This window comes from Manis javanica, chromosome 9, assembly GCF_040802235.1.
Source record: "Manis javanica isolate MJ-LG chromosome 9, MJ_LKY, whole genome shotgun sequence".
In the NCBI taxonomy this organism is placed as follows: Eukaryota; Metazoa; Chordata; class Mammalia; order Pholidota; family Manidae; genus Manis; species Manis javanica.
In genome coordinates, this window is record NC_133164.1 from 124,375,193 (window position 1) to 124,400,221 (window position 25,029).

A 25,029-nucleotide genomic window follows, 5' to 3' on the forward strand; every position below is an offset into this window, starting at 1 on the left:
GGGGAGGGGAGGAGCCGCGCGGCCCGCGCCGCTTCCGAACCGGAAAGTTGGTCTTGCCGAAGTCCCGCCACCCCGGCGTGCGCACTCCGCTCCGCTCCGGCCGCGAGCCTCCGAGCCGGGCCGGCCGCCGGGGACCCGCGGAGGGACGCGAGCCCGGAGAGAAGGTCCGCAGCGGGGGCACCTGAGCCGAGCCGCCCGGCGCGCCAGCCCCGCCGCCGAGGAGCGCAGGCGGCCGGTCGGCCCCACGCGCCCCGGAGCGCAGGAGGCGCGGCGCCCGAGCGGCCCGGCAGACAAAGGCGCCGGGCCGGAGCCCTGCCCGCGGTCGCTCGCTCCGGGAGGGGCGGCCGGGCGGCTGCGGAGGGGGGGGCGGCGCGGGGCGCGGGCGGCGGCGCAGACACTCTATAAAGGGGCGAGCCCGGCGCGCCGGCGGAGACGGCGCCGCGCGGACGCCGCCAAAGTTTGCCGCCTGCGCCCTCGGCCGGGCCCGCCCGCTTCGGCCCGCGCACGCGATGCGAGGGCGCCCGGCGGCCCCGGCCCGGCCCGCGCCCCCGGCCTGCGCCTCGGCCCCGCGCGGCCGCTAATTGCGAACGCGGCCTCATTTGCATAGGCCGCGGGTCCGCTGGAGGCCGGCCAATCGGCGCGGCCCGCCGCTAATGGCCATGCATTATTCACCAGCCTAATTGCTCCGCCCCATGCGCGGCCCGCGCAGCCGCCGCCGCCCGCGCCCCGCGCCCCGCGCCCGCCCGCCGGCCGCCCCGCTGATGCCGCTGCCCCGCGCGGGGCCCGCGCGCCGCTAGCAGCATGTCTCGGCGCAAGCAGGCCAAGCCCCAGCACCTCAAGTCGGACGAGGAGCTGCCGCCGCCGGACGGGGCCCCCGAGCACGGTGAGGGGTGCGGACCCGGGTGGCGGGTCGGGGAGCGCGGGCGGGAGGCGGCCGGGCACCCCCCCCACCCGCGCCAGGTCGACCGCGAGCCGCGGGCCCCGACAGGCTGGCGCGGGTCCGGTGCCTCCGCCGAGCGCGCGGCGCGGAGAGTTGCCGGCAAGTAAACTTGGCTCGGCGGCTGGAGTTGGGGAGCTGCGCGCCGGGGTCGGCGCCGCGGCCCGAGGCGGCACGGAGCCCGATGGGGCCGGCGCGCGGGCGTGGCGGGAGGGTCCGCGCCGCCGCCTCCGCGCCGCCCCCCGGGCTCCCTGCGCCCGGACGCCGGACCGGCCTCGGCGAGCCCCGGGAGGGCGCAGCGGCGGGCACGCGTCCGGGGAGGCCGCCGCCCGGCAGCTTTGTTCGGCGCCCGGCGCCCCGGGCAGTAACCCCGGCCCGCCCCCCGCCCCGGACGGAGGGGCGTCCGGCGAGCCGCGAGGTCCCGACGCGCTGGCCGGCCGGTGACGCCGTTCCGGGGCGGCGGGAAACCCGCGTCGCCGGCCTTCCTCGTGGCCGCCCCGGGACTCGCCCGGGGGTGGCCGCGCACGGCGGCCGCTGTCCTGGGCCCCCGGCCCGGCGCGCGGCGGCTCCTCGGGGTCCGCGGGCGGGGCGCCTGTGGCCGGGTCCCGGGGCGCCGAGGGTCCCTGAGCTCGCGGCCGGCGGCCCCGGGTGCCGCGTGGGCCGTGCGGAGGCGCCTCGGCGTTTTCCTGCGGAACCGGGAAGTTTGGAGCTTTTCCCCGGGTGCCGAAAAGTTTGACGGGGCAGGTCCGCAGTCGCGTCGGCGCGCAGAAAGCGGGAAATGCTTGGGACCCGCAGGAATTAGTGAATTAAAATCGTGAGCTCGCTGGGCCTTTTGTCGCCGCGGAGGTATAGAGGTCCTCTGTGCGGAGTCCGGTCGCCCAAGATTAGAACAGGAGATACGCAAAAAAGAAACGCTTGCATATGGTGGGTAGATTAAGGACAAAGAATCTTTTTGTCATGGAAATGGATTTTTTTGTTTTGTTTACTTCATCACATAGAATTTCTCACACTTGGTTTGTTTTGTATTGCCCTCAATGACTACATGATCAAATGAATGGGTTTATTTCTGCCGAATGAGAAAGACAGTCTTCCCTTCAAAAGAACTACATTGCATCCCAGTGAGGAATTTTAAAGCTGCATTATTGTGGCTCCTGAATAGCTTAAAATCGGCTTTCACAGCCTCCCCAAAATGCAACAATGTAAATACTTCTCAGCTTTGTAGGGTCGTTATCAAAATGTGCAATGTCTCCCTTTATTAAAGCATATTTTAATTACTAGAGTAAAACCCCTTGTATTTAACAATTAACAAGCTGAGGCACTGCTATTCATTTTTAATTTCACTTCAGAAATGTGAGCGTGGTGAGCATGTTGAGGGGTGTATCGCCTGTATTTGAAAACCTAGGATGGAGTAAATTATTTACGAGTTCCCTTTTGAATTCTCCTTGTTGTTACTGAATTTGTTTAGAGGTGAAACATAGTTAGGTTTTTTTACCCCACGGAGGATTAAAGTTTTTGTCAAGCCTGTGTTTTTTCAGATTCATTCCAAGTTGTAATCAAGATATTGCCACGGTTCCTGATCATATTTTGCAACAGGCCAAAAATAGTCTGTCTGGGGCTGAGCCTTAGTGAAGTGCTGTGTTTCTGTTTCCTCAGCCTGTGTTAAGGATAGTTTAGGCAAACTATTTTAAAAAATAGTTCTTTCTGATTTAATTATTCTGAAGCTGATTGTTCTTGGAACATAAAAGATAGTGTTGTCTGTTCACCCAGGGAATGCTCATGTGTATGTTACTGGGTCTACTGATCATTAGTAAGACAACAAAGTAAAATATTTTTTAAAGATAAATGGTTGTGAAAACTAAATTACTACAACATGAATCAGATAGTCCCAACATTTAAATTTTGTTAGATGCAATGCAAATAAACAGCCTCATGCATGAAGGTATAAGTGAGCTAAGTTTACTGTGTTTTAGGAATGAAGTAAATAATTCCTTTGTATCACTTTGGGTATGACATTAATTAATGCAGCTGCACAGAGTAAAATTGAAGGCTGTCGAGAATGCCAAGAAAAACAAAATACACAAAATTTTTAGCAAAATATGGTAGAGTCAAAGATGCACAGTCATGTTGACTTACAGTAAAAAGACTGTTTCCTTAAAAAGAAATATGACTTATTTTTCAGGGTTGGTTTTTAGGCAAGCCATAAAAAGATAGCTATCCAAAAATTGCTTCACTGCTACCAAAACCTTATCCTTGCAGGAATGAAATATGATGGTGTGTCTAGGATGAAAATTATAATGATTTACGTAAAGTTCTGAAGTTATTCCTGTTGTGGAAATGTATTTTAAGGATGACTGTGACATTCCCGCTAGAAATTATCTTTTAAAACTGCAAATTATTTCACTCCTATTTCTGAAAATTCAGAAATAAATGTGATGCGGCTTTATGACTCAGTTAAATATGTCACCAGTAATGAAATCCCTTGAGCCAGCTGAATATTTTTGTTCTAAGAAAAAATTAAAACTTCTAATGCCAGAACAACACTCGTACTCTAAGAACTTTAAAGGTGTAATGCTGCTGTCCTTCACCCTATAAAATACGCTTAAGAAAGATGCATTTTTACTGTCCTTAGAAAAGAAGTATGTATTTAAGGAAGAACAAAACAATATTGTAATCTAAAACAATTTGCCATCCTGCACTGTTAGTGCTAATTGCTTCAAAGTGTGTTTTTATTTTCTGCCAACTTCACAGTCCTATGGCTATCTTAAAAATCCTTTTAAATGTGGTGAGCATGTGATTTAAGAATTTAGCAGTGGTATTCACAGACTGTCTGTGTTTAAATTAAGGGGAAGAAGGCCACCAGCCCTCAGTGAAGAGCTTTTCTCTTTTATCTGTCTATGCATGGTTTGCCTTGAGTACTCCCCCAGCACACACACACACCACACATTTACAATTCAGCATTCCAAAAGGAAACAATGCAGAAGCCACTTTCTAACATTAGCTGGCAGATTGTTTTCTCTGAAACAAGAAAGGTGAAAAGTAGGTAACTTAAGTAAGGGGGGAAAAAAGGAAAAAGAAGAATCTGCAAACATTTATTTTAAAAGTGACATTTAAAAAACTTCACCTATTTAAAAATGTATGATTGGGTGGTCGACAAAAAGCATGACGGTTAATTCCCACCTTACAGAGAAGGAGCTGATTATGTAACGGTATTTTTATGTACATTTTAAACTCCCACTGCATATGCATGATCCAGTATTTTCAGATCTGCTCAGAGCTAGAGAAAGAAGAAGGTAGGGACCAACAGCAGGAATTACTTAGCAAGCTGATTATTTTTTGTATACAAGATGATGGCAAAAGCGGGCCAAAGTGGGTCAGATTTCATTTTCCACTGCAGTCTCTAAGAGGCTTTGTCATTCATCTCAAGGTAGCTCTAAGAGCATTTCCTTTTGGGGGGAATTCAGCAGTTTGAGTTCTGGGTACTGAACCTCAGGTGGAATTCAGCATTCTGAAGTATAAGGTATTAGCACCGGATCTATATTTAAGGAAAACAACAATATTTTCAGCTGCTAGTGAGGTGTGCAGCCTCTTTTAATGCTGCAAGAGAGTTTTGAGGATGGTATTTGAGTAATATTTAAAACAGGGAAGGTTTTTTTATTTTGTCATTTTTTAGTTCCTACGTTTCTTGACTAGTTGCTGGAATAAGACCACCGTATCTTAGACTTGTCTCATGAAGATGAGAGCTAATTCTACTTCTGGTGGGACATGTTTGACATCCTAACATGTGTAACATGTTACCTTGCTACACATTTCATATAAAAATCAGGCATAAATAAAATCTATCTAAAAAGCCAAATGTTTCAGTATTACTTTAAATAAACCACATATTAAAAAGTCCTGTCCTCAGGTTTTTCTCTTATAATTTGAACACCTTTATGATTTAAAATGTAGTTGGCTGTGATTTCCAAGCAAAGTAATAAGGCAAGTCATGTTACAGAAAGCGTGCAACATTAATGGAAATAATAAAATAATGTAATGGGCTCTATTTATGTTAGAAACGAAGGTGGATTTGCCTGTCAATTAAAGGGAAGCATTCTCGCGGCTGAATCGTTGTCCACCAAGACCTGATGACGCGGCGTGGTGTCTGAATCCTGCCCTCCGTGGGCCTGTCTTTTCCAGTCACCCCCAAATTAGTTAACGCTTACCATCTAGGATCCCAACCCCCACTGCGTTCCCAGAAAGCCCTCGGGCCAGCACCGCATCCAGCCTTGCTGTCTGGGTTCCATGAGCAGGTGGGTCGCCGTGTTGGCAGCTTCCAGGCGCTCTCCCTGAAGGTGGGCAGTTGGTGCGGTGAGGAGCTTGCTGACTTAACCTTTGCCTGCCCTGCCCTGCCCGGGGTGGCCACTAGATGTCAAGCTCATAATACAATTAGTGCATCTGTGCTGTTGACCTTGGCAACAGGAGTCAGCACTGTTGCATTAAGTGTTAACGCTGAATCTGGGTGTTAACTAGGGACCCACGAGTGTGCTCCGTTCTGCTCAGCTTATCAAATGCACGTCTGGTTCAGCACAAGTGTTTATAGTTCTTACAGAAGAAGAGAAAAGGGTTTTCTTTTGTGCGGCTATTACATCTTGAACTGCGTAATTAACCCTGCAGGCGCCGTGCCACTTTGTCTTACTTATTGGCATTCCTGGTCCTCTTTGAGAGGGACTCCTCGCAGCAACGTCTGACGGTTTGGTTTGTGACTTGCGACCGTGCAGAGCCCCTGGCTTCAGGGGCCCAGGGGCCCAGGGCGGTGGCTTTTCCAGGGTGATTTTTGGCATCTGTGTAAACTTTGCCCACAGAAATGGAGCAGTATGAAGTGCTGACAAATAATGGAAATGATTTAATAACCCTTCATGCAAGATGGTCACAGCGCATTGGGAGCCTTGTTCCTGGACACGATGTAGTTTGTACATTTCAGAACTATTTAGATCCAGGTGTTTGTATGTGTGATAATGGTTTTGCCTATTTTAGTTCTTACCCTTAGTGAGTTTGAAAATGACAGGGTTGGGTAGTAGTGTGGGAACTTTTAGTAGGCACGTCATGGAAGCACAGTCAATCCCATGTGTTCGATCTGAGCTTCGGCCATCAGCATCTTAACCAAAAACGACCCTGCACCGACCTTGTTTTCTCCCCTCACCGAATCTCGATTGAAATTGTTTGCATTGGTGGACACCTTTCAGGTTCCTGTGTTTTTTGTTCGGTGTAGCCATACATGTGTAGGTATCGTAGGCATGATGACAGCATAACATCTAAATGAAAGAAGTACTGTGCAGCCTTGAGTGTAACAAACATCTTATTATTTGATACAGCATCGAGGCAGAGAGTTAAAACAAGTGTGAGCGCTGTGGCAGCTCTCCGTCTGTGAGTGTCCATAAAGGAAACAGTGTTTTCCTCCCTGGTGCTTCACCACACAGACTAAAAACTGCAAATGTTTTCAACAGAAGACATTTTGGTGACTAGGCCACAGGTGGTCGTTGCTTAACCAATTTGAGATGTGGGCCACTGAGTCGACGAGGGCTGGAGTCAGGGTCAGTGCCGGCGTTCAGCATCGCGCGAGTGCCCTCCACTGGCCAGCTCGGGGCTCACACGCTTGGAGGTCTAGGGAAAAGGACAAAATTTTTCTATTGCGTCTGGAATTTCTTCTACATTGTTAAACACAGTAGGGGTCTCTATTTGTCTCCTCCTGTTTCACAGCTTGGGCTCAGTGTGTGATAATTCATCTTTCTTTATGGGATTCAAAGCTATCATAAGGAGTTAAAAAGAATTAATTTGCAAGAAAATAAGTGTCTCCGAACAATTTAGGAAAACTTGAAAAATGCTTTCTAGATTTTTAAGGGATAGTTAGGGCAAAGCAGAAAGTACATTTTCCTTTCCTCAAAAACCCACGTGGCATTTTAAAGTTGCTAATTAAAGTGGAGAAGTTAACATCCCTTTTCCCATATACTGAACAAGTTTTACATATCCTTTTGTTAATTAGAAGGAATTAAAGATAGGTAGCAATGTAGCAGAATAAAGGTGAGCTTTAGAGGTTGGTAAGCAAAATTATAAAATACCTATTTACTGCTTTTTTGCAATTGGTCAGCTTATGTACGAGGCACTGTACTGCTTAAAAGAGAAAATGATAAAGCCTCACTAAGTACTGCAGTTTGAAATGTTTTAGAAACGTGTTTATGCCTCAGACATTCATATATATGTATATTGCAACAGTGCTTTTCATGTGTGGCTTTAAAAAGGTCATCGTGAGTGTAAATATTCTGCCCGTCTTCTGCCACATCTTTCTGTAGATCATAATGCGCTTTTACAGACGGTGAAACATGAGGCACGTATATTATATAATAGACCAGGAATTATGCTGAGAGAAAAGTGAAGCGGTTTTGGAGGCCTCCTTTCACACTGAGAGTTGATCCTAACAACAGGAACATTTTGTTAAACATTCTCTGTGTGTTTTATTAGTGGGAAGAAAAAAAATCCGTGTGTTTTTAAGACTGCCCTTGTAGCTGTCCTTTTGTTAGTGTCTTTCTCAGCAAGGCTGTGGGACCAGTTTCCCCCTCATTTGCAAAACTGAGAAACATACCAGAACTTGCTCCAGAAGGTTTGAACGGTGGTGGAGTTAGAAACCTTGGAAATCTTATGTATAAAATAGCAAGTGTGGAGATAGCTGTAAACTAATTATACATTTCCTCTCTTAAGCTGAAACAGCTTTCTTTTTTTCAGCCTCTATTCTCTTTGGTCCTCCTGAGTGCATTCAGGAAAACAGATTCAGCAGTAAGTACAGGCGCCCGGCTTGAAGCCGTGGCTGCTGCATATCTGACGTTAGCAAAACAGGCTTAGTCCCAGAACAGCTTCCTCCTGGCTTTGATCCGTGGCGCGTATGGGGCGAGTCCCTGTGGCACTTCCATAAAGTGACCCTCACCAAGTGTCCTTGTTCACCCAGAAGGGAGGCTCTTGGTTAAGGTTCAGTTACCAGATGAATCAGTTGGCATTTTTCTTCCTTGTTCTGACCTAACAAATTCCTGCCTCATCCCTTGCCTATTTACAATTTGAAATCTGTTAGCCATTGGACAGCCAGTATACAAAAAAATAAATAACTTTGACATTAATGGTGATGTTTACAGTGCTTGTCTGTCAATTCCCCCCTTCAAGAAAGAATTTCCATTTGCATTGGAAAATAAATTTCTCAAACCTGTACATTGTACTGTTGTTATGGTGGTTCATTGACATGGTTTTGCCTTGAAATAAAAATTGTAAGCCGTAATAGCTAATGGAAGTAATTTCTGGTTTTAAAACACAAAGACCAGTATAAAATGTAAATTTAATTAAAAGGTAGTTGGCTTAAAAGAATAGCAGGATTCAAGAACTTACGTTACACGAAGAAGTTGTGCGCCGTATTCAGATTTTTCCCATGAGAGTTTTCTTGGTAGAGAAAGCATTTTTTAAAAAAATAAATAAATACTGCCGGATTTAGCACATATGCATTTATTCTTTGTGATAAGCCATCAAAGCAAGTTACAACTTACTTTATATCTAAGTCTCTTCCAAATGCATCCATCTGGCCCCTTCTAGGCCCCCCCACATCCCCCAGCGAAATAGGCTCGCCCTGGCATTCCCCAGCAGTCACTTCAGCCCAAGTGTTTGTTGTCTAATAGCATTCTTAAAAACATGCAGCCAAAAATTTCAGTCTCATTCGTGAAATATTACAGCTTTGTATCGAGGCTGTCGTGTAGAGCGTGTGCTTCCCCGCCCCTCTGGAGCACCGGTCTCATCCCATGTTGATGGTGGGACAGTGCGGGGAGTGTCGGTGACACTTGAAGTGATAGTGTCATGGTGCTTCATTCAGGCCCAGCAAAAAAAAATGTAGGTGCTGATTCTAAACTATGTGCCCAAAATAAGAAACCTGAATTGCATTGAAGAATTTTTTCCTTCTCTGGTTGTAGTTTTTAAACTATGTGTTAGTCAACAGGCAAAACTTACTACGGAACTTCGCTTATAAAATCCAGTTTGTTTTGTTAGGTTCGTTGACTCGATGAACAGGTAAAGGCCCAGTGGTCAGACTGCCATCTTTGCACAATGTCCTCTTCGGTTTTGTTTCCCTTCTTCAGTGTTAAAGGAATATAAGTGAAAGGTTATTTTACTTTGATGAGAAAAACTTTGTTACATTTGGGTAATTATCACTTATAATGGCCTTAATCAAAATGATTTAGTGGGTAGAAAAATGCTTATATATTCCATGCATACTTTCTACAATTGAGAATCCGTTGTAATTTAGCAAACCTGTCAATGGGGGAAAAAGGAGATTACCTGGGGACACTTACCAACTTCCGTGAATTTGGAGATGAACCCTAAAAATACTTAACACCTGAAAAACCAGTGGAAATGTAAATTTTTACCTTTAAAGTAAATAGAGATTTGTTGGGTTGCTTAAAACCTTGAGAAAAGCAAAAAGTCCTTTTTTAGTAAATCGACTTTAATAAGTCATAATTAAAGAAGACAAAGCCAGTTTGTTAAAAAGAAAATCGGGGGGAATGTTCATTTGTAAAAATATCATTTATTTACAATTAAGTTCATTTTTCCTACACTGAACACATTTAGAATGATCCAGAAGTCAGCCTGATTTTTAAGCATTTTCTTAAGAGAATTGTCCCTAACACATATTTCAAATAAAGAAAAAGCCTTTTTTGAATAGTAATCACTGTTTAATTGTGTAGAAGTTTAAATGTTGCCATGTGAATGCTTTTTGTATACCATACAATTTATGCATTTCTATCTCCTAAGAAGTTAAAGTTTGTAGAAAATATTTCAAGAAATTAGCAATATTTAATTTCATGGCACTTTTTTCTTAAAAGTATGGGGATAAAATCTTCATGAAGGTTATGGCAGGCCTTTTACATCATAGTTTTAAAATATTGGAAAAGAACTTTAAAAATAAATATTGGGAAAGAACTTTTTAAAAATACTCTGCTCTGTGTTTAGTTATAGTGGTTGGAATACTTAGTTATAAGAGGTATGATACAGTGTAACATTGATTCCAACTTGATTGCTTAATGCAGATGAACTTCTTTTAATGGCCGCATAGACTTGTTAATATGTGGGACCAAACAAGAACATTCCACTATTATAAAGAAATTGCAAGTAGAGATTCTTTGCATTTTGTGATCATTTTTAAGTCCCATGACTAGAATTTGAGTTAGCTCTTACATCTTAATCAGTAAGAAATCATCTACCTGAAGATTTTAGGCTTTTTTTTTCCCTCTTGCCCTATTCTATAACCTTAGTATGTTTAAAATTAGATTTTGTATACACCAAGCAAAGGTTAAGTGCTCCGCGTATTTATTTTGTTAATGTGCTTATCTGCAGTATAAATCAGCGGTGTCTTTGCTTCCAGCTATACGCAACCTCATTAGACACCTATTACATTCCTACCTTCCTACAGTAACAGGCTTCCGGCAGCCTGATCTTCAGCACTGAATTTAGTTTAAAAGTCTAGCAGGCCTTTATGGGCTACAAGCTCTGACTTCTTTCCCCCTTCAGATGGTTTAGCCAGTTAAGAAAATGCTAATTGAACACTGCTAATAATTTTTTAAAGGCATGTATAAATTACCTGCAAATAATGGCCTCGTGGAGAGCAGCTGACTCTCCTCAAAAAATGTGTTTTTCTTTTCCAGTAGAGGGACTAAATGTTTTACAGGATATTTTTCAAAAATCAGATTTCTTTCCTGAAATCAGTGCCAAATTAGTGTTTCCAAAACCCTAAAAGAAAAAATATCAGCAGACCTCTCAGCAAGTACATTTGTTGATGTTGTAACAGATTATTTCTGGGGATGCAAAGTTGAGGGTGTTTTGTTCTCACCTAACAGTGCACCCTGTCAAAGAGCTGATCTGTGCTGTCATTTGTCCCTGTTCGAACCGATTCGGTGCCGTCACTCCATCTGGAGGTTGACGAAAAGCAGTTACCAGTCGGTGATATCCAGGCACCTAGGGCCTGTGTAATCACTGAACGTCACCTCCCCCCCCACCAACAACGAAAAAGTCGGAGCTAGAAATGTGGGTTTCTTGTTCCTGTGCAGCTATTTACTTGATCAGGTGTGAATTAGAATTGTTCATTAAACGTGGTTGTTATTCGGCACAAGAGGGTGAGGGAGTCAGGAAGTAGCTGCCTACAACAGTAATTAAACATGTGTAGCCAATTACAGGCTTTCCCACTACGGCGCAAGCATATAATTTGTTAAGTCTTTCTATGAGAATAGATGAAAATAGGTACAAAAAGTGTGTCTGACTACAACATTCTCATGTTAAACATGTCAACATAAATGAACTTTAAATATATAATTTCTAGTTTGTTAACAAACTGCCGAACTCTATTGGCTAATAACAATAACATATAATTTCAGTTCAGTTTGCCAAGAAATATTGCATCTGACAGAGCCAATTAATTGTATTAAACATGATTAATTTTAGGCCAAGACTGTATTGATGATATTCATTTGGCAATTCCTAAAATGTAGAAATGAACCCTATCTGGAGGGAAAGGACAAACGGCTAAAAAGATAACGGGATTGATTTGTTAATCGAGCCACGAGCCAGGGAGGTGGTTTTCTGAGCAGAGATGCAAGCAGCACTTTTATTTTCGTCGTTACATTTGCGAATGAAAGTATTTAGCTGAAATTTCATATGTGAAACAAATGCCCATTGATTTGAACGGTTCTCCAGAATTACATTAACTCTGTAATGTCTCCACGCTGCATAAAGATAATAAATCTCTGTGGTCCACGCCCACGAGGGTTCCAGCACCCGCTGCCCGTCAGGTGCTGACGTGAGTTTGAAAGGTTACAGATGAGTTTAGCAGCGTTAACTGAGCTGGCGGAGGCATCTCTAATTTTGCTGGAAATGAGGAGGCCCAATGGTAGGGGAAATCCTAATGAGCCGTCGAAAGCTGGCTTTGTACCCAACAGACAGGGAGGCTGCGGATTGTATGAAAATATTGGAAATCAATGGCTTCTATGGAATTTCATTAAGAAACAGTATCCACAATTGATAGGGCCTCATAATTTGATGGATTGTGCTAAGAAAATGATTAGCTAGCCAGAAAGAGTCATAGAATACACACGCTGGGTCGTCAGAAACGTTGAAGTAGGGTAATTTGTAGAAAATAAAAAATATCGATTTCACTTATGTGCAGAATCCCCAGGCGCCCGGCTCACGAGCTCTCTGGTCTTTGCAGCCGCGCCCGGGGACGGCGCGCCCGAGGGCGGCGAGGAGCCCAGCGTGTGCGAGCGCTGCTGCGCCGAGTTCTTCCGCCGCGCCGACCTCGCGGAGCACAGGCGCGGCTGCGCCGAGAACCCGCCGGTGCTGATCGTGGGCGAGGATGAGCCGGCGCCGCGCGCCCCGGAGTTCCCGGCGCCGTCCCCGGCCAGCTCGGCGGGCGGCGGGACGGACAGCGAGGCCGCCGAGGATGCGGCGCCGGCGGAGGGCGGCGAGGGCGGCGAGGGCCGCGCCCCGGACGCGGGCGAGGAGCCCATGGAGGCGGAGCCCTGCGCCGACCGCGGGTGCCCGGGCCCCGCACCCGCGGGGCAGCCGCCTGTGCCCCGCGGCCCCGACGCGGGCCCCCCTGCCGCCTGGGGCCCGCCGAGCACCAACGTGACGCTCGAGACCCTCCTGGGCACCAAGGTGGCCGTGGCGCAGTTCTCCCAGGGCGCCAGGGCGGCGGGCGGGGCGGCGGGCGGCGGGGCGGCCGCGGTGGCCGTGCCCGCTATCCTGGAGCAGCTGGTGGCCCTCCAGCAGCAGCAGGTGCACCAGCTGCAGCTCATCGAGCAGATCCGCAGCCAGGTGGCCCTGATGAGCCGCCAGCCCCCGCGCCCGCCGCTGGGCGCGGCCCAGAGCGCCCCGGGGCCGGCCACGCACTCAGCCCTGCAGCCCCCGGCCGGGGCGCCCCCCGGCCCCGCGGCCCAGCCGGCGGCCCACGAGGGGCCCCCGCACCTGTCGCAGCCCACGTCCAGAGCCAGCACTCCGCACGTCCCCAGCGGGGGCCCCTCCGTCCCCACCGAGCCCGGGGGGCCGGCGTCCTGCAGCGCGGCCCCGGCCTCGGCCGCCCCGGCCTTGGGGGCCAGCGCCGTGAGCGGCGCCTCCCAGCCGCCCGCCGCCCCCACGCCGCCCGCCCTGGGGCCGGGGCCGCTGCTCAGCTCGGTGCCCAGCCTGCCCAACCCGCTTCTACCTCAAACCTCGGCCAGCAGCGTCATCTTCCCCAACCCGCTAGTCAGCATCGCGGCCACGGCCAACGCGCTGGACCCCCTGTCGGCCCTCATGAAGCACCGCAAGGGCAAGCCCCCCAACGTGTCGGTGTTCGAGCCCAAGGCCAGTGCCGAGGACCCGTTCTTCAAGCACAAGTGCAGGTTCTGCGCCAAGGTGTTCGGGAGCGACAGCGCCCTGCAGATTCACCTGCGCTCGCACACCGGCGAGAGGCCCTTCAAGTGCAACATCTGCGGGAACCGCTTCTCCACGAAGGGCAACCTCAAGGTGCACTTCCAGAGGCACAAGGAGAAGTACCCCCACATCCAGATGAACCCCTACCCCGTCCCAGAGTACCTGGACAACGTGCCCACCTGCTCCGGGATTCCCTACGGCATGTCGCTGCCTCCGGAAAAGCCGGTGACCACCTGGCTGGACAGCAAGCCCGTGTTGCCCACGGTGCCTACGTCGGTCGGGCTGCAGCTCCCGCCCACCGTCCCTGGCATCAGCAGCCACGCCGACTCCCCCAGCCTCACGCCGGCCAGCCGCTCCCCGCAGCGGCCCTCGCCCGCCTCCAGCGAGTGTACCTCCTTATCCCCTGGCCTCAACAGCTCCGAGGCAGGTGCCCCAGGGACCACCGAGTCCCCGCAGCCTGTGCTCGGTGGGCCTTGTCTGACCAAAACAGAACCTGTGAGCCTGCCGTGCACAAATGCCAGAGCAGCGGATGTCCCGGCCAGTGGGCACTTGTCCACTGCCACCACGTCGGCCACCACCACCCTCACGGACAGCAGCACATCTACAGGCCTCTGCAGCCCAGTCCTCCCGGCCGGCCCCGACCAGTTCAAGGCCAAGTTCCCCTTCGGAGGGCTGCTCGACTCCATGCAGACGTCAGAGACGTCGAAGCTGCAGCAGCTGGTGGAGAACATCGACCGGAAGATGGCGGACCCCAACCAGTGTGTCATCTGCCACCGCGTGCTCAGCTGCCAGAGCGCCCTCAAGATGCACTACCGGACGCACACCGGGGAGAGGCCGTTCAAGTGCAAGCTGTGCGGGCGCGCCTTCACCACCAAGGGCAACCTGAAGACGCACTTCGGGGTGCACCGCGCCAAGCCGCCGCTGCGCGTGCAGCACTCCTGCCCCATCTGCCAGCGGAGGTTCACCAACGCCGTGGTCCTGCAGCAGCACATCCGCATGCACATGGGCGGGCACATCCCCAACACCCCGCCGCCCGACGGCTTCCGGGACGCCGCGGACGCCGAGCTCGCCTACGACGACAGGGCCGCCGACGCACTGAGCGGCTGCGAGGACGACGCGGACGAGCACTCCATGGAGGAGGACGCCGAACCCAGGGACCCAGCCAGGCCGCTGCTGCCCCACGGGGGCTCCTGCCCGGCCTCGCCCCCCTCCGTCATCTCCAGCATCGCCGCCCTGGAGAACCAGATGAAGATGATGGACTCGGTCATGAGCTGCCCGCGGCTGGCCGCCTTGCAGCCGGTGGAGAACGGGTCCGGGGACAGCGACCGGCTCAGCAACGACTCCTCGTCGGCCGCGGGCGACCTGGAGAGCCGGAGCGCGGGCAGTCCCGCCCTGTCCTCGTCTTCCTCCTCCACGCAGGCCCCCTCCCCCGTGAACAGCAACAGCGAGAGCTTGTATTCCAAGTCCCCGGGCCTCGGCCACCAGGAGGAGCCCCAGGAGGCCCCGTTAAAGACGGAGAGGCCGGACAGTCCACCTCCTGCCCCCGAAAACGGAGGCGCGCTGGACCTGACGGCCGCCCCCCTGGGCCGGCCGCCCATCAAGGAGGAGGCCCCCTTCGGCCTGCTGTTCCTGAACCGAGAGCGGGGTAAGTGTCCGAGCACTGTGTGTGGTGTCTGTGCCAAGCCCTTCGCTTGCAGGAGTGCGTTGGAAATACACCACCGCAGCCACACGAAGGAGCGTCCATTCATCTGTGCGGTCTGCAGGCGCGGGTGCTCCACCGCGGGCAATTTAAAACAGCACTTGCTGACGCACAGATTGAAAGAGCTGCCTTCTCAGTTGTTTGACCCCGACTTTGCCCTAGGTCCCAGCCAAAGCACCCCTAGCCTGGTCGCCGCCTCCGCGCCCGCCATGATCAAAATGGAAGTGAACGGGCACAGCAAGGCCATCGCGCTGGGCGAGGGTCCACCGCTGCCGGCCACGGGCCAGGTGCCCACCGGGCCTCCGGCGGTGCTGAGCCCCAGCCTTGCGCCCATGCTGGCCCCCCCGCCACGCCGGACGCCCAAGCAACACAACTGCCAGTCGTGCGGGAAGACCTTCTCCTCGGCCAGCGCCCTGCAGATCCACGAGCGCACGCACACCGGGGAGAAGCCGTTTGGCTGCACCATCTGTGGCAGAGCGTTCACCACCAAGGGCAACCTCAAGGTGAGGGCGCATCGGAGCCCCAGGGGAGCCCCGCGTGGGGAGCGTGCACCTCCTTTAGGTCAAACAGGCAGGGTTCTCGCTGTGCAGGCCCACATGAGAGGGCACTGCCTGCCCTGCGGTGATTGTACACTGTACACATGCTGTGCGTGTGCGTGCCCGTGCTGTGGGGTGAGCATGTATGCATATACCTGTGTACTGTGTGGTGAGCGGTGAGTGTGCTGGCACATTCTGTGGGCTCTGTGGGTGAGTGCATGTGTGCGTGCATGCATTGTGCATGACTGCATCAAGGGTATAGTGTGCATGCACATGTATGCATAAGTACAGTAGGTGTGATCATGCATGTAAGCTGTGCATGAGTGCTCGGGCGTGCGTGTTTGAGTGAGCACATATGTAGTGTGTGCACATACATTGCGACATAAGAGTGCCCTGTATGCTGCACCTGTGTTGTGTGCAGCATGTCTGAAGCGTGTTTGTGTACACACACATTCACATAAGTGTGCATATACCCACCTACCAGGGTGTGTGTGCTGTCTGCAGCAGTGAGGGACTTGCCTTATGTGCATGCCACCCCCCCTTGGGGCTTACTCGTCTCCATTGTGTTGATGACCTATTGGGAACGACACACTTTGCTCCCTGTCAGGCAGGCCCAGGGCCTAACGCTATCTTGATCCTTGTGGAACACTGACGACCAGACAGACTGAGCCTTCAAATGCAAGCACATGGTACAGGAAACACAAATCCCATCCAGAGACGAGAGGGGGTTTTGTGGCTCTGTCCACACAGCTGCTGAGAGGGGCTGGTGGGCATGTGGTGAGAAGCCTCCAGCCTAGGGGCAGAAAGAAGTCAGCGTCATGCTCACATGAAGGCATGCCTGCACTGCTCTCACGGGTGGGAGAGTGCGTCAGGGGACACTGGCCAGCTGTGTCTCCACTCAGCTATACTTGCTGATTCCTGTCCCCGCATCAAGTGCCCACTGGGTTTCAGTGACCTCTTCAGAGACCGCAGAAAGGCCAGTACCTGTAGTTTCCACGTCCTGGACAAATGAGCTGCCTGTCTGCTGAGCACAGATGCCAGGATGCCTCCTGTGCATCTGGGCGACAGCACCCGAGGAAGGAGGCATCCAGCACAGAGGCCAGGACGTGTAAGAATAGGATGATGTGCAGGGGCAGCCCAGACGAGGGAGTCAGGGGCAAGGCCCGTGCCCTCTGAGCTGTGGACTGTCCTCTGGTGGCCTCAAGGGTCCCACCTCAGGGGGACTGTTCTGTCCCTCAGGTTTGTCAGGTGGAAGGAGTGCCCACTAATGCATTAGCTGGCTCTACTTTTTGAATTTAGTAAAAAGATGTTGCATGCTTAAGTAGAAGATGCTAAGAAAAGTTCACTTCAGTGTTCTGTTGTCCCCAACTAACGTTTAAGATGGGAAAAGAAAATCATCCTGAAAGAGGGGCCAGCCCTGGGTTTCGTTCGGGATGGCTTGTGGGGCGTGAGGACGTGCCACGTGGCCTGCGCCGGGCTTGCTCACATGTGGCTTGTCTCTGTGTCTCCCGTGCAGGTGCACATGGGCACACACATGTGGAACAATGCCCCCGCCCGGCGCGGCCGCCGCCTGTCAGTAGAGAACCCCATGGCCCTGCTGGGTGGTGATGCCCTGAAGTTCTCAGAAATGTTCCAGAAGGATCTGGCAGCACGAACAATGAGCGTGGACCCCAGCTTTTGGAACCAGTACGCTGCGGCTCTCACCAACGGTCTCGCCATGAAGAACAACGAGATCTCCGTCATCCAGAATGGAGGTGTACCCCAGCTCCCCGTAAGTCTCGGCGGAAGCGCCATCCCCTCGCTGGGCTCCCTGGCTGCCGGGATGGACAAAGCGCGCACCAGCAGCAGCCCGCCCACTGTGGGTTTGGACAAAGCAAACTCTGACACAGGCACCAGCCGCCCGTTCACCAGGTTTATTGAGGATAACAAGGAGATCGGGATTAACTAGCGGTGCGCCTCTTGCCCGGCTCTCCCTGCAGCCTTACCTCCGGTGGGCACGCGTTAACTTTGGCTGCTGAAAGGCTGCCTAAGCGCTGTGTGGTACTCGCCACGGGGGCCGGACTGTTCGCCAGCTCTGCAGCCTCTTACATGACTTGAAGTCTGACAAGTCCTAGAAATCGTCTTGGGAACAGCAGGGCTCAGACCCCATCCACTCTGTTTCTCCTGAAACCAAATACTCCAAGGCACAGGGGGTCGGTCCCCTGCAGTGTTTCAGTGAGACTCAATTGTGGTTTTGTTTGAATTAGTTAGACTTGAACGGTCTTTAGAACTCTTAACTTAAAAAGACGTGGTCTAGTACTCTCAACGCTGTGTCTTATGCCAGTACCTTTGTCTGTAGTATTTATAATGTTAAGATTATGCGGGTAACAGATAATATAGCCCCAAATTGGAAGGAAGCTTTTGTACTGCAGGATCATCTGGCTATGCTATTTTTTTTTTTTTAAGCAAGATTTGATTTACTATAAATAAGTGGGTTATTTCAGTGCAGGCAAACTGTGAAGTTCTCTTGGGAAAGATAGCATGCTTTTGTGTGCAAGTACCTGTCAGTAACAAGACTTTTTTTTTTTTTTTTAATTTAAATGTTTGTAGCTGCTATGTGGACAATTGTTCGTAGTGCGGTCTGTAGCCCAGCGATGGGGAACAAGTTACAGGCAAACATCACCGTAAATTACTCACATTAAAAACAGTTGTGAGTAAATACTCCACGTTATCAAAGCTGTACAATAAAAAGGTAATGTTTGTATAATGTGGTTGCAAACTTAATTTATACTATTGCACTTTTAGTATTTTGTATTAGGTTTGTCTATAATTTGAAAATTTTAAAATATGTAAAGTATTTTATAAATAGTACTTTGGTTTATGGAAAATGATAAAAAAAAAAAAGACTGTTACAGTTTCTTGTTTTGTCTCAAGGTCAGACGATATGAGAAACCTATGCTACTTACACAGAAAAGCCACTCATCAGCTCCTCTATAAAGCAGGGCCTGCCATTTCTTAAAATGATTTATTCAACTTTTCTACAAAGCCCATTTAAAAACTTGACCCCTAATGGAACTCTGATGAATTCCTCCTAGGATGGTGCCGCCAGCACAAGACAGGGGCTGAGAACACTGGGTATAACCTTACTGTACTCTTCTCTCTCCCATGCCCGCAAACAAGGTCCAGACTGCCTGCGAGCAGTGGTGGTCGCGTCCAATAAACTGGAGAGAAATGTCGGGTGTCTGGCAGTTAATCGGTCGTAACTGGGACCTTTTCTGCATTCCTGATTTATTTATTCTCAGATGAAAACCAAGCACAATGTTGTCTGATTATTCAAAATACAGTCTCAAGCAGGTGACTCTGTGTACCTGCTTTGAGTGAGGAGAGGGGCTGGGCGCCAGGCAGGGCCGAGGGGGCTGCTACACGGGCAGCGCTGTGTGTTCTACCTCATTTTGTGCGTTGCAAGCGTGCTGCAGTCCGGAATGATGAACCTCCTGCAAGAACGTTGTTCCGGAGATGCCCTGGGTGGCTGGGTGAGCGTGTAAGGAGCTGTGCCTCTGAAGAAGCAATCAGACAGTGGCATCTTCTCAGTTCAAACAGAATAAAAATAGGACAATCTTTCCAACACGGCCACAGCAACACCAAAACCACATCGTGTCATTGAAGAAAACAATTCTCCCGACTCCGAAACGGGCAGACTTAGCTGTACATCTGTGGGGATGAACGTTGAGCTGCACAGCTCTGCGCTGTTCTCCACGGTGATGGGATACGGTGCCATCCCTTCCCGTGGGATGAGCCAGGGGTTCTCAGCATCGGGGAGAGAAAGCTGAGCTTGCTGTTGCTGGGTTTCAGCAGTTGAATGTTTTATTATTTATCTGTGTCCTTTCTGGTGTGATGTTTTTTTGTTCTTTGGTTTTTTTTTGGTATTTGGTACCATGTGGTGTTTTCTCCCAAAAGGATGTGTATATAACTGAAAAAAAAGAAATGTAAAGTGCTGTAAATAAGATGGCTCATGAAGGGACAGTGAGACTGACCCCTAAGCTGTATTCGGGGCTGGCCATCCCTCCTGCATGGTGAAGAGAGACACTATTTTTCTATTGCAATACCATGTAGGGCCAGGGGCCTCCCTGAACCGGCTGGGCATTGTTACCTAGATCCAATATTTTTATGATGAAATCTGTGGCTCGACATATCTGCTGATTGAAATGGATGTCGTAGTGTAGGTCACTATTTTTGTCACATGGAATTGAATAAAATGCAGGATGTGATATTATTTCTGAATTGCGTTCCTGATTATTCAAATGGAAGCAGTGGAATCTGAGCTTATGGTCATTGGTGGAGTATATCCGTGGTGTTTCTCCAAGGGAAGTCAATGAAGTTGACAGCTTAGAGCTAAGTAAGATTTAAGTGTATCTTGACTGGGCTTGAAATGGTTAGTTTCTACTTTTTTTTGAAAATAACTATGTAGCCTCCTATATTTTTTTATATCTATCATGGAAAAAGTTACAGAAAATGCCTGATTATTGGAGACTTTTGTCCAAAAATGACTACACTCTGAATTACCTTCCCATCATCAGCATTAAGTGAAAATATTGGCTCTTTGGGTCACTGGAAAAATAAATAGCCATGCATCAAATCACATTATAGGGAAGTGCTCCAGTGGGCTGGGGCAGCTTTGTGTCCCCGCTAAACCCCATTTCTTTGTCCACTGGCTCCAGGGGGAGGATGTAAAGAATAAAGAAGCTTTATCTCACCTGACCCTTGGTGAGACTTGATCAAGTCTGAAGTTTAAGTCTTAGAAAGAAAATTTTATAGCTCCTAGATTTTAACCTAAACAACCCATTTCATCTTTTAAATAACTACTGATGCCTAGAAGCCACAGTAATTTTTACCTGGGAAGTGCCCAGACATTTTAAAGGACTGATCGAGGTACTAACCGGCCAGGCCACCCCCCAGCACAAATCATAGGCCTTAGGAATTAAACCATGTTGATTTCAGTGCTGGAATAGAAATTATGAGATATAAACTGACTAAATCAGCTTCAATTTTTTTTTTAATGGTAAGGAAATAGCAAAGATTGCTAGAACCATTTAAAATAATTTAATTTGAAATGCTGTGGGGAAAGGGGATTTAACTTCTTATTTCAAAAATATTTCCAATGTGAAACCAGAGGTATTTCAGCCTAACAAGCCTGGATATTTACTTCTCACTGACATCAGCTCTAGTTGCTTAGACAATATATCAAAGAATCATAAATGCCAACAATTCCTAAAAATTACTTATTTAAATATATTTCTATTCTATTCATTACAGGAACCATTACCATTTAAAACTAATTTAAAAAGTATTGCTAAAGGGCTAAAAAAGCAATTGTTTTTAAATTCTGCACTGTTTAATTTTATCCCCCGGAAGCTTGAAGGCAGAGTGGGTCCCCCTGCCTGCTGCCCTGCCTCGCAGATGCGCCTGCTCCTGCCCTTTCCAGAGCCATAGCGAATGGCAGGAGTGTCTCCTTATCACCAGGCTGGCTACTTGTTTCCAGCCCACCCAACTTCAAACCACTGCGCTCCTTTTGGCCGTCTGTCCGGTGCCCCAGAAGTCCAGAGCCCTCGCTTCTCCCCCCAGGGCATGCTTGGGGCAGGGTGATAATGTCACACACATGGGATGCTGTGTCTAGCCTGTCACCTTGAAAGCATGCCAGTCAACCTGGGGGCCTTGGGCTTCAATCTTTTGTGCTGGTTAACTGACTGCCGGAGCTGAGGTCAGGGGTGGGGGTGTGAAGCACTTATTTACTCCTCAGAACGTCTCTGGCCAGACAGAGCCTGGTTGAGAGGCTGCAAAATGCTTCTGGGAGCAGGTCTGTTTGCTGATGGTTAGCTTGGTTGAAACGGAATCTACAAAGTATTCTATACAAAACTAGGAATACAGTGAAATCCCCCTGTTCTTTCTCACTTAAGAGGGGAATAGTACTATTTCAGCACTCCTTGTGACAGGAGTGAAATCGGAGGCGTCTTCCCGCCAACCTCTTGGTGGTGAGCTCATGGGCTCAGGCGCGTCCCCACGCCCAGCTGGCATGCTCTCAGGGGGTCACAGGATGGGGGACCTGCCTTCCCACCTGCTCTCTGCTTCATTATCTCTAAGACCCTGGTAGAACTGGGTGGCATGAAAATCCCTGCCATTCCTAAAATTGGGTGTATGTTTTTTTAAGAACTACCACTGATGTACTTTTCTTTCCCCCTCAAATTCACGAGATAGACCATTTGACAGTATTTATGTAGAGAGAAAATACAAATGATTACCTAAGAATATAAATATGAAAAATGTATTACAAATGACTTTGCTGAAGAAAATATGTAGAATCATTTCTGGACCTTGAAAAAAATGTGTTGATATCTTTGATTTTTTTAAGTCATTGAATTTATTGAAGCTTTTTAAAATGCACCTGTAAGGTATAATAAAATCAAGTTCTGTGAACATTAAGCTTACTGCATTTCCTATCAGAGAAGAGTCTTAAAAGCAATTTCTTTTCTGTCATATATATTGCACATGTAAGTACACAGAGCTGCTCTTCATTAAGATAATATGTATATATATATATATACACACACAAGAGTATGCTAAATTTAAAGCGATTGTTATTTCTTACTATTCTTTTTAGTAAAATATTACAGAACCTAAATGCTGAACACTGGTTGTTTTCCTGTCCTGATTTATAACTACATCTACATGTTTGGGGCTATCTTCTTTGAAGTATGGATTGCAATCTGGTCAGCTCTGCCTCCAGTTAGTCCACTCATCCACTTAGGACTGAATTCAGTGCTTCACTGAGCACTGAAACAACCCAGTGGAGAGAAATCAGAAAGTTAGACAGGAGAGAGAAGGAAGAGGCGTCATTCTTGAAGCATGCATTTGTGTCACCACGTCAAGTTCATGTCCCTAAGTAAGTGACAGTCATGCCCACGCCATCCAAGCACGTGTCCAGACCTGTGTGAACCACTCATAGTATATGATTCAAACGTGGAAATAGATGTCTGATTACAGTAATTCCAAATGTGATTTATTTGTGAACACGGGCATTTTGTAAGCTCCCCAAATACTTTCTAAGTTGGTATGACACATTCTTTTAAATCACAGAATGATGTGTAAAGTAGACTGTTTACAGAGAAGTGTGAACTATTTCCTTTGCTCCCTGTCCTGGTATTCACAAATGCCATTTATTTTCTTTCTAGCTTAACTTTCAGGACAGCTGAATGTTAATAACCTTTTATAAGTGGGGTATTAATATCTAAATGACAAAAGCCATTGCGTTTCTCCTACAAATGGCAGGTCTTTTGGTTATATGTATGATACAAAACATTTGTTTATTTTTCCTATTTGCTCTGTCAATGAGAGTTGGAAAGCAGCTCTTGTTATGACCTGAGAACCCAGAAGCACTGCTCCAAAGAAAAACAAGCAGGCTTAGAAAACATAGTTTCCACACTTCAGATGGCAGAAGTTTTTAGGGAGACATAGTGGGAAGAGCAGATAGAAACTTACCCACACATTCAAATGATTTAAAAATCAATTAGGTTTTGAATTACAAATCCATTTCCAAGTCACAAATAAGCCGAGTCATTTTGTTTTTCCTGGGGAAATCACTGGTCTGGTGACAGTTCTTTGAGGTAATGAGGGCATGCAAAGAATAAGAAACACTAATATTTGCTGCATATTTTCTCTTCATTCATTCTTTTCACTCATTACTCAATTTCTTCTTGGTTGTGTTTTATGTGTGGCCCACGCATCTGAAGGCTGCTTAAAATGCTGGGTTTGAGGTCACTGAGAAGAGAGCTCTGCGGCCCAGACACCTCACTGGGGGACTTAGGAAATGGTACAGATAATTCAAAGGAGGTGGATACTGTGAAGCACTCAGTTACATCAGTCTGTAGACAGGTAGGCTCAACAGTAAGTCGCACCAGCCTGTAACTTAACTCAAGGAACAACTAGATCTTCATTCACTACATATTGAGAGAGGAACACCAGCTTCTAAAAGAAGCCTGCCTAGAGACTGTACAGTGAATAAATCCTAACAGAGGCACAGAATAACAGTCACCAGCATCTCAGTGCAGTGTTACAGCTGTGCACACCCCATAAATTTTCCATCAGGAACGATAGGCAATTTTGGAAAATGAGCTTTATCAATAAATATTTGTAAATGATTATTTTTTCTGGAGGAAATGTCCAGGTTTTTCATCAGCTCAGCACATTCTGTGGGACTTGACAAAAGCCATTTGTCCATGATACTAATTCCGTGCACTTAAAGACACTTCCTGTACACTTGCCCCCGTTCGCATTGCAGCTCTTACCCAGACTGGTCTCCGGGCTGGGTGTGTGTTCTTTCGATGTGTGTTTTAACCTTGATCCCTGTATGAAGACCAGGAGGGCAGGTTATTTAAACTGTGGTGATGATTTGGTGTGTTTCAGGGCAGTTGCTAAGCCTGAACTCAATGGGACGGCCCTTTTCCCGTGGCCTAAATACTGGACTTCAGAAACACACATTTAGTGGCCTTGGAAGAAATGAAAATCACAACAGGACTTGGCACTAACAGAAGACAGTTTTCTCACAAGACCTGAAAAGAGAAACGGAGCCTCTCCCCCAACTCTCAGCTTCAATCCATGGCACTAGGGCCAGCGTGCCATGGGCACGCACAGACACATGATGTGCGTGCTCCTCCCCTGGGCGAGAAAGCACCCCTGCGGGTCTGTGGGGTGCGAGAGGGATGGAGGGAGGGTGCGTGCCCACAGCCAGCCCGACACCAGGGCCTCCTGCCCAGGACCAACTCGATCATGGAGACCCACAGTGAAGAGCGGCTCGTGCTGTGTGCTGGAGGCTGTCTAACTTGACTGGCTCTGAGAGCATTAAGAGAAAATTGTGGGCCATGTAAAAATTTTAAGTGCATTAAAATAATATTTGTAATCCCAGAAAAAAAGTCCATACCCCAAACCTAACCTTTAGGAATGAACTATGAAGAGAAACTAAGTACAAGATGTCGCAGAAAAAGGACGTTGCTGGGCTGTTGAGAATGCTTACTTTTTAAATATTTTAAACCCCAATCTTTATCTTGCAAGTCTGATAAGAACTGTTTTGATCTTTACTTCTATATTTATAGGCTTACTTTCTTGATAAGCTCTATGTGCAAGAGTGACTCTTTAAGAACCAACTTTCAAAGGAGGTGCACTTAGTTCAGCAAATACCTTTTGGTCCAGAGTAAGTTAAGATTTTAGAGCCGAAAATGATGTTGAGCTTAATTATTTTATTATTGCATACTCCCTGAAGTAAGGAAATGCTGGTTTCTCTGAACTTCATGGGCACAGATAAAACAGCACGTGTTCGCAAGGCCAACCTGACTGTCCTATTGGACAGTATTTAAAAATTGCATGTTTGA

General features: G+C 48.6%; 1 protein-coding gene across 2 annotated transcripts; it reads left to right on the forward strand.

The window, feature by feature from the left end:
• The first annotated feature begins 769 nt into the window (after positions 1–769).
• SALL3 (spalt like transcription factor 3) lies at positions 770–22,155 on the forward strand. Of its 2 annotated transcripts, XM_037007417.2 has the most exons (4): positions 770–883; positions 12,198–15,041; positions 15,258–15,598; positions 17,148–22,155. In XM_037007417.2, the coding sequence occupies exons 1-4, from the start codon at positions 802–804 to the stop codon at positions 17,577–17,579; spliced, it is 3,699 nt and encodes a 1,232-aa protein (XP_036863312.2). In that variant the 5' UTR covers positions 770–801; the 3' UTR covers positions 17,580–22,155. The 2 variants fall into 2 exon arrangements, with proteins under 2 accessions (XP_036863312.2, XP_036863311.2); XM_037007416.2 differs by having other exon boundaries at positions 12,198–15,598.
• Positions 22,156–25,029: the final 2,874 nt, after the last annotated feature.